The 9387-nt window shown below is 31.2% G+C and overlaps 1 protein-coding gene across 4 annotated transcripts; it reads right to left on the reverse strand.

The window, feature by feature from the left end:
* Positions 1-1722: 1722 nt before the first annotated feature.
* LOC107930193 (dof zinc finger protein DOF1.8) lies at positions 1723-5812 on the reverse strand. Of its 4 annotated transcripts, XR_001692990.2 has the most exons (4): positions 5601-5810; positions 4683-5395; positions 3771-3871; positions 1724-3689 (listed from the first exon to the last, which is right to left on the reverse strand). XR_001692990.2 is itself a non-coding variant. In XM_016861782.2 (3 exons), the coding sequence occupies exons 2-3, from the start codon at positions 5291-5293 to the stop codon at positions 3859-3861; spliced, it is 624 nt and encodes a 207-aa protein (XP_016717271.1). In that variant the 5' UTR covers positions 5294-5395; positions 5514-5812; the 3' UTR covers positions 1723-3858. The 4 variants fall into 4 exon arrangements, 3 of the variants coding, with proteins under 3 accessions (XP_016717271.1, XP_016717268.1, XP_016717269.1); XM_016861782.2 differs by having other exon boundaries at positions 1723-3871; positions 5514-5812; XM_016861779.2 differs by having other exon boundaries at positions 1724-3871.
* Between the last annotated feature and the right edge of the window lie 3575 nt (positions 5813-9387).

Consider the following 9387-nt stretch of genomic DNA (forward strand, 5'->3'; position numbering starts at 1 on the left):
TATGAAAAGCTTATAGCTTAACAGCCTAGCTTTCAAGAAAAGAAATTGAAAGGAAATTATTTAGATTAGCTATAAAAGTAATGGAATTTGATTTGAAGTAAATGTGCAGTAGCCCTGAGTTGTAGACTTCAAGGTTTAATCCTACATTGGAGACTATCACTAAAATGGATATGATATGACAAGTAATACATCTTTTTGTTGATTCTTTCCCACTATTTAGCTTTTTGTACATTAATAGCATTTTAACAATGAAAGATGATGGTATTCTGTGTTATTAACATATAAAAGGGTATCAAAACATGGTTGTTCATTATGTTTTATCATTGAATTTAATTGTCAAGGCTGTTCATTTATATTGGTATTAGGTACAATCTTATGTATTGGGAATACGGCATGTGAGCTGAACATTTGACAATAGTTTCCATTTCTTTCTTTTGGGGGCAGTACATAGATAAGGGTTTTCTAAGGGTTCTCTAGGGGCTTTCTTAAAGTTAGATTGTTGTTAATCATTCATTCATCTTATTTCTATATTGATATTTATATTTTTATAATTAAATTTAAATGTAGTATTTTTTATTAAATGATCACACATATTCTTATTGATTTGATGAATTAAAGTAGAATAGTTTATGCGCATGTAGTGTTTAACATATTTTCTGTCACAATTTAAATGAAATGAGAATATGAAATGTAACATTATAATATTTGTTATATGTAACAAGGTATCGATTAAAATTATTACTTAACTCATAAATTAACATTTAAATCATATCATTATTTTTATTTTAGTGTCTAAATTTGTTTAATCACAGGTTATTTACTACTTCTATTACTTTGTTTTTTTATTGTAGAATTATTAAATTATTTGTTTCACTAATAATATTTTAGCACATTAAATATGTATTGCACTTTAAAAATAATAAAGTAGGTTATATATTATTTTATTAAATTGTATTTAATAATAACTATATTAAAATATGATTAAGTTATTTATTTTTATTTTTATTAAAATATATTTAACAATAATTTTATTAAAATTTAATAACAATAACAATAATCATCTACCTAGACAAAATTTGCTAAGGGTACTTTGGTCATTTAAACATTTTTCTTTATATTATTACAACATCTATTCTATTCAACCAAACACAAGAATACTATTACAACTCTATTCCATTCCATTCAACCAAACAATGGAATTACTGATTACTGTTCTATTCAATTACAGTCATATTCTATTATAGTGAACCAAACGTACCCTAAGCTTGTATTCAAGGCCTGCAATTTTCCGGTAACTTTTTTGGACGTCCAACCCTATATGCTATAGGTGTATGTACTAGCAACCCTTATGAATATAGACCTTACAACTATAGGGATAATGGTCGTAGCTCAATGTTACTAGATTTGGCTACATTTTAGACCATACTATCAGGGATGAATATAATGGTGCTACATGCTAGCATTGTACTTAAAACATTTTTGGGATGAATTATAAATATGGACTTTACTACTGGTGTGAAAATGATAGTAGACTAATGAATTTGAATTGAAAGTGATATGAATATAATTATGAATCCATACATAAATATGAATTAGATTACGGTTTAGACTTTATCAATGGGGACAAATACAATGATATTGTATGCTAGTGTTGTGCTTAACCTCTTTTAAGGTGAATATTATGAATATGGACACTTTGTGGTTAAGGTAAAAGTGATTTTTTTTTTTGCTCGATAATAAAATTTAAATTTTATTGAAAATAAAGGTGATGCATAAAGCAAGCACCATAATGTCAAACAAAGCAAACAAATTGTCACCTAACAAACACCAAAACTTGAAACATCTGTAGAGGAAACAAAGGACACCAAGACGATGCCAAAATCTTAAAACAGATTGAGACTGAGCCCTGCACAACTCTCAACGGACTCCAACAATAGCAATACAATCCAAAGAACATTGTTGAATTTGGAAGCTTCAACCTTCTCCCGAGCATCTTCAAAAGAAGTTAGTTTCCCATCTCGGCTTGGATAAACATTCAAGAAACGGACACAATTTGTCCCACCCACCTTTGCAGAGGCAACCGCAAAATCAATCAAATCAAATAACTCTCCTAAGACCTCTCGACAAAGGACATACATCATGGAACTTTTCTTTCAAAATCAATTGCAAATACAATAAATGATATATCAAACCTCAAAACTCATAACCCGAATCAACAAAACAACAAATCATTCAAGCATAATCAGAAGAATTACTCAAACTATCCATCCTTTACATTAAAGTGATATTAACCTAATGAATTTGAATTTGAAATGAAATATGTATAACAATATGCTTATAAATACTTTTGTAAATGTAAATATAGATTTGAATGTGTATGTAAAATAATTCTCTAAGTTATGTATATTTTTTGAATGATGAAGTTATCATGAAATATATTTATTAGGAAGAAGTGGTAAGTTGTTCTCGTATGTTTGTAGCACATTGTGAATCAAGTAGTTGAGGATGATTGCCACTTATCGAGTAATTATGCTCATTCTAATATTTCAAATGCCGAGAAATTGCAGGTAGCTAGTTCTATCAAGATGGTTTGGGATTGAGAAATCATGGCTACCAATTAGATATTGAAACTTCAAACTTGCCAGTAACTTGAAAATTATTAGTTTATTGTATCCATGGATTACCTCAAATTATTAGTGTTAGTATATATATACAGTCTTACATGCATATATGATAACTGCTTCAAATAATTACAAATTCAAAAGATATATAACTAACATTTAAGAGATGATATTAAGCAAATTGGATCATGATTTTTTTTAATAGAGACCAAAGACGACAAGTAGAAAATGGAGATGGTACCATAATTTGGAATTAAACAGCGGCATGGACCCAACCTTAAACTTGAAGGACATATTCTTGTCGGCAGTGGGACACAGTCAGAACTGCCCATGAAGCCTTGGGTGACTTGAATCCCAAGCTAAATTCTAATACACGCAATACCTGCTCCTGAATCATACGTTAACTTAACCACAAAAATGAACTTATGCTTATATCCACGACACTATGTAACTTTTCCATTCAATTTCATAATTTTATCTATAAAACATCGTTTTTAAGATCGAAAATAGGCTGCATGAATTTATTATAATAAATTCATTCCTTCCTTCCTGTAAGTTTATTTTAGTTGATAATTAATATTATAATAAATTCAAATATCCATTTTAATGTATGAAAATAGAGGTTTGGAGTTAATTCCAAAAACCTCATCTAGATTATTATATCGAATCGTATGTGATAAAAGACAATGAAAATACATCAAGTTCCCTAATTTAACCTTTCTTTTTCTTTCCGTGGAATATGTTTTATAGGAATCGGATCCTTGGATATGGAAAATCATGCGAACCTGACCTCAATAACATTCTAGTTGTTTAAGGAAAAATGTTATAAAGTCAGACATTTCTTGTTGTTTAAGCTAAAATGTAAGATGGGGGGTTGGCTTTTGGCTGGATATTCTGATTTTCCTCAACATCCCATGGAGGAAGGTAAAGTAAGATCAACAGCTCATTAACTTAAAATAACAAAATTTAACTAATTAACTAACATTTGTAATAAAAAAAAAGGGAACCTTTGTGGGTGGGTGTATTATTCTGATGCACAATTGTCGAGGGGAATGTTTGTGGGCAACCCTTAGCAAAAAGGAGGCTTTGTCAGATCTTCCGCATCAATTCTTTTAATTAGCAAAAAAAAAAAAAAAAAAAGTTTAATACCTGTTTTGGTTCCTCTACTATTTTCACTTCACTTTGCTCCTCTTATTATTTTTCCATCACTTTCCTTCTTCTTTTTTCATTCCGTCCATCACCTTAATATCCTTCAATCATTTGCGTTAAAGAAAATCAAGAATGACCATTTAAGCTAATCAAATGCAAACATTTTGTAGAGAGCCAAAGTGAAAATTTCACATCATATAAAGATCAATGTGAGTCTTTTTAATGGAAATGATCAAGGGGCAAAATGAACAAAATGAAAGTAAAGGGGCAAAGTGGTTGGTCTAAAAATATGAGAGCTGAGTGTTAAGCTTAGAGAAAAAAATAAAGGAGTTTGATAGATTTTTTTTAGTACATGAAGTTTGATATTTTTTAAATAAGAGATTTTGAAATTGAATTCTGTGAAATGGAAAAGATAATATTAGAAAAACTTTACTTTTTGATTAAAGGTCCAATTAACTCAATTTTAGATTTAATAAAAGTAAATGTAAAATCCAAATAAAAGATAGAAGGGAGGTAATGGCATATATGCTATATCATCACTCAAGGGAATATTGGGGCTAATGTGAGGTATTCTTACAAACGCATAAACAATTTTTAACCCTAAAATAAATCTGGGTTTAACTTGATCTCTTGTAACACAGTATCCATGTAATTTAGGCTTTCCAAGTGGTAAAATAAGAAAAACAAGAATGAAAGACTAGTTATTTTCAAGTACTAAACTAGAGAGAAATTTAATAATAATAATCTTAACCATGAAACCCCACGTATTCCTATGTGTTAGTAATGAAGAAATCTAAACAAAGTCATCCCCAACCCAACCCACTCACTTTAACAAATCAAAGAAAAGCTGAAAAGGAAAAAAAGAAAAGAAAAGATCAGAGGGCAGTATTGCTTTTCATGTTCTTTAATTACCATGATGCTCCACCTAACATCCCATTCCAAAATCCAGCTGATGAATCTCCTTGTTCCTTATTATCTTCATTATCAGTTGTTTGCTTCAGATCTTGAAACGGAAACAGTAGCCTCCCATTTGTCTCTTCAACCTCGTCCACACAGAAATTTAACATTGGTTTATACTCTTGCAAAGGAAACCCAGGCGTATAAACTGTGTTTGGATCTGGAACTGGCATGGGAATGAAAGGATCCGACCCCTTGGATGACATTCCAGTAACCAACTCCAAAGCTGAAACATGACATCTAGGGAACAATGAAGGAGGAATTTCCTTCTTATTGTTTTCTACACTACTATCAGGGACTTCAACAAATTCAGACATACTTGTGGTGTAAACTTCACTAACTGGGTAAGCTAAGTTGAGATCTTGGCCTCCATGGATCTTAGGGTTATTAACCAAATCAGGAAGCTTGTTGGATGATGATGATGGTCTTTTGTTTTTTCTTGAACAACCTCCGACAGGGATGTTCCTGAGAGAACCGCCTTCAGTCCAGTACCTTCGACAAGTCTTGCAAAAGTACCTAGGTTGTCTGAGACTGTAATTGTTGTAATAACAGAACTTGGTGTTCATTGAATTGCACCTGGGACAGTTCAAAGCTTGTTGTTTCTGAGGCTTAGCAGCAGCTTTTCTCTCTAAATCTGCAGGTTTTGAACATGCATTTGTGACAATTTCCTACGAAGATAAACAACAAACAAATGCAAAAAAAGAAGAATCAATAACTTCAAGATCAAACAAATATGATCATCATCTTTTTTGCAGAGAAAAGAAAAAGCATAAAAAATAAACCTACAATTGACTGTAAATTATTGCTTTGAAAAGCCAAGAGGGTTTAGTAAAGAGAACAAAGAGGTAGATACAGGGTGATACATCTCACTACCTGTGGCCATAGAGCAGTATCCATGAATGAAACTGAAGAGAAAATGAATAATATCTCCGATATATAAGAAAGAAAGAAAAAAACAGTGTTTTGTTTTTATTTTATTCTGTAGAAGAGGGGTTTCAAAAGCAGATGAAATTGAAAAGTTGGCTGGTTTTTGAGGACATTCTATGTATGTTTCACCATGCTTTATGTTCCAAAGATAGAAAAGGAGATGAGGACGCTTTCTTTAATATAATATATTAAATATCTATCTACTCTGATTTTTTTAATATCTTAATGTTGAGAAATTGTTGGCGTTTCAATTTTCAACACGGTTCCAACTATACATTTTTCAAAATATACAAAACTATATACTTTTGTAGTTTATTTCTTTTTAGATAGTGTAATTAGGGATTTAAATTGCGGTCGCGGCTGCATTTTCGGTCGCGTTACGTTTATCGCGGTTGCAGACTTAACGAATATTATTGCAGTCACTGGGGGTATCGCGATCGTGATGAATTTTTAAAAAAATTCACACAACTTATTGTAAAACATAATAGCGGTTAATCGCGGTAGCGGTTTCGGACAGTGCCGCTACCGCTATATAATGGCCGCTATAGCGGTATCAGTCCGCTATTTAAAACCCTGAGTGTAATATCAAGTATTCAACTTCCCTTTGAAATCATCCTTTTAGTCAATTTTCTAATGAATATATAAAACTTATGCTTTTTATATTTTCAAAGAGATAACGAAATTTAAATTTTAAAAATTATATTATTAATAAGAATCGTCCCAAACTCTAAACATAAATAATAAAATAAATATTAAATAAATCAATAAATAATTGTGTCAATTTTACATCACATATCGTAAATTTATGGTCAGTAGTAACCAATTAATTAAGAATAAAAGGCTAATAAATCAAACTTCTTTGCCGTTTGATATATTTTTCAAAGTAATATCCAACTATATTTATTATTATTATTATCATCTATGTTATATTTAAAAGGCTTTTTGAGTTGTTGTAACACATCAAGTCATCAACTATGTCCCAAGATTTGGTTAAACAATTACCCAATTTTTTAATTATAAAATAACAAACATTTTTATCATATTAAATCATGTAAAATCTAAAAAATTGCACAAACCTTAAGGAAAAAACATCGTGATATTTAATATTTTTAATTTTATTGTTTCAACCAAATGTTCATTTATTCTTAATTTCAAAATTTTTAAATATATTTGTTATGTAATTTTCTTACTCACATCTTAAGTGTTATTATTATTATTAAGCACGTAATTTCATCTCAGTTATTCTGAGTGGAGATGATGATCCATGAAACATGTAATGACAGCAGTTCAGGTTGAAAGAGAGAGCACCAAATGCAGCCATGCAAATAATAAAATAGCTTCGATAGTTTGGACGTCGTGCAAATATGTTTAATAATATAAACATTATACGATATGTTTCATCATATCTATGTTTTAGTTGATGCTGTAATTATGTCTCTATAACTAATGCAAATATAAATGGTTTTAATACTGAATTCAATTTTTTAGTTTAATTTGTTGAAATTTAGTTTTTGTATTTTACAAAAATAAGAAATTTAGTTCAATTAGGTCGCATTGTAATTTTTTTCATTAAATCATTAATAAGAAAATTAATAATTTAATTTTAGCAAAAAATCAACAACTCAACAATTTATATGTAATGAAGTATATCAAAAATCAATTGTTTAAGTTCGTGTGTTTACCAACAACTGAAATAATTGTTTAATTTTTGTAAAGTACAATAATTAAATTATAAAAAATTAAAATAAATAGATTAACTTTTCAATTTTATAAACAACGATAAAATTCATAATTAGATTACGTACAAATTATGATATAAAATAAGTGATTCAGGATCCATATTTACTACTTAATTTTCTGCTAATTTTGGTAAATATTTGTTAGCGCGCATATTTTTAGAGTAAATAGTGCAGTAAAATGGAGACATGATTGTTTGCTAATTCTAGTGAATTATGTTAATTTTTTACAAGTGTCGCAAGGATATTAGAATTTGAAGCCAGTAATTTGTTTAATTAACACATAGTTGACATTTGATGGAGACATGGATGGTAATCTAGGTGGTGTGCAGCTTGAAGATGGGCCAAACGTGAAAAATTGTGAATCAAGTAAAATAATTATGAAGCTTGTTTTGATAAACAATTACCATTGGTATTTAATTGTTTAGAAAATCCTCTTGAAATGATAAGTATTGTTATGGATAAATTTATCATTTTAGGGTTTTATTTTATATTGTTTTTACCATCTTAGAGGGAATTAGAATAGATTTTCTCTCTATAAAAAAGGAGGAACTCGACATATTAAAAGAGGAGAAGACTTTAGACTGTGAATTCAAGTATTATTTATCTTTTCTTATTCAATTGATATTTATATACTCTCCAATTGTGAAATTATAAGAAGAAAACTCTGAAGAGAAACATCTTATTCAAAGACTTGCTTAATACATGCAGGTTGCACGTATTTATACATGCATGAGAGCTGAAGCTGACAGACGTTACAGCAACCTTTCTAACTGCTATCATCTTTAACTGCTAACAGACTAACTGCTAACAGACTTACAACGGTACAACGGTTTTGACTATATTACAACTGCTTTGACTATATTAACTCTAACATTCCCTTAACATTTCTTTGGACTTTTGATCACTAATTTCACTTACTGACAGCACTTGAAGAGCACGTCGAAAAGAGACAAACAGTTTAGGAGGTATTGGTTTAGTGAGACCATCAGCAATCTGTTGAGCAGATGGAACAAAATTCACTTGCAACATTCCAGCATGAACTTTTTCTCGAACAAAATGATGATCTATTTCCACATGCTTCATCCTAGCATGATGTGTGGGATTTTCAGTAATTGAAACTGCAGAAGAATTATCACACCATACAATTGGCAGCTTAGTCAAAGAAATCCGGACTTCATCCAGTAGTTGTTTGATCCATAGTAACTCAGATACGCAATTGGCAAGGCTACGGTATTCTGCTTCAGCAGATGACCTGGATACCACAGGCTGTTTCTTTGAGCACCAGGTAATTGGATTTGATCCTAAGTACACCACATACCCCGACGTAGACCGTCGATCTTCAATTGAGGAGGCCCAGTCAGCATCTGAATAACACACCAGTTCCAACGATCCTGCTTCAAAATACAAACCATGATCCATAGTGCCAGCCAAGTACCGTAAGACCCGTTTTACAGCTTTCCAATGAGTGACAGTAGGAGAGCTCATGTACTGACTCAGTTTGTTCACACAAAATGATAAATCTGGTCTAGTAATGCAGACATATTGAAGCATGCCCACTGTACTACGATACAAATGCACATCTGTAAAGGGAGAGCTTCCATCTGAAACCGCCAACTTAGGAGTGACGACCATGGGCGTTGGTGTAGAGGCTGCACCAAGCATGCCAGTCTTGAGTAGCAGTTCAGTAATGTACTTCTTCTGACTGAGTAACATTCCTTGGGACGTATGTTGAACATCAATTCCCAAAAAATAACTAAGATTTCCCATATCCTTAAGGGCAAACTTATCATGCAAACGACGAACCATTGCATCTATATCTTGACTACTGCTACCAGTGATCACGATGTCATCTACATACACCATTAGTAGCATGTAATTCTCAGTAGACACCCGAATGAACAAAGATGAATCTGCTTTTGATGCATGGAAGCCAAGCTCAGTGACAAGGTACTGTTTGAGCGTTTGAAACCATGCTCGAGGAGCTTGACGCAAGC

The sequence above is a fragment of the Gossypium hirsutum genome, chromosome A09 (genome assembly GCF_007990345.1).
Source record: "Gossypium hirsutum isolate 1008001.06 chromosome A09, Gossypium_hirsutum_v2.1, whole genome shotgun sequence".
Lineage (NCBI taxonomy): Eukaryota > Viridiplantae > Streptophyta > Magnoliopsida > Malvales > Malvaceae > Gossypium > Gossypium hirsutum.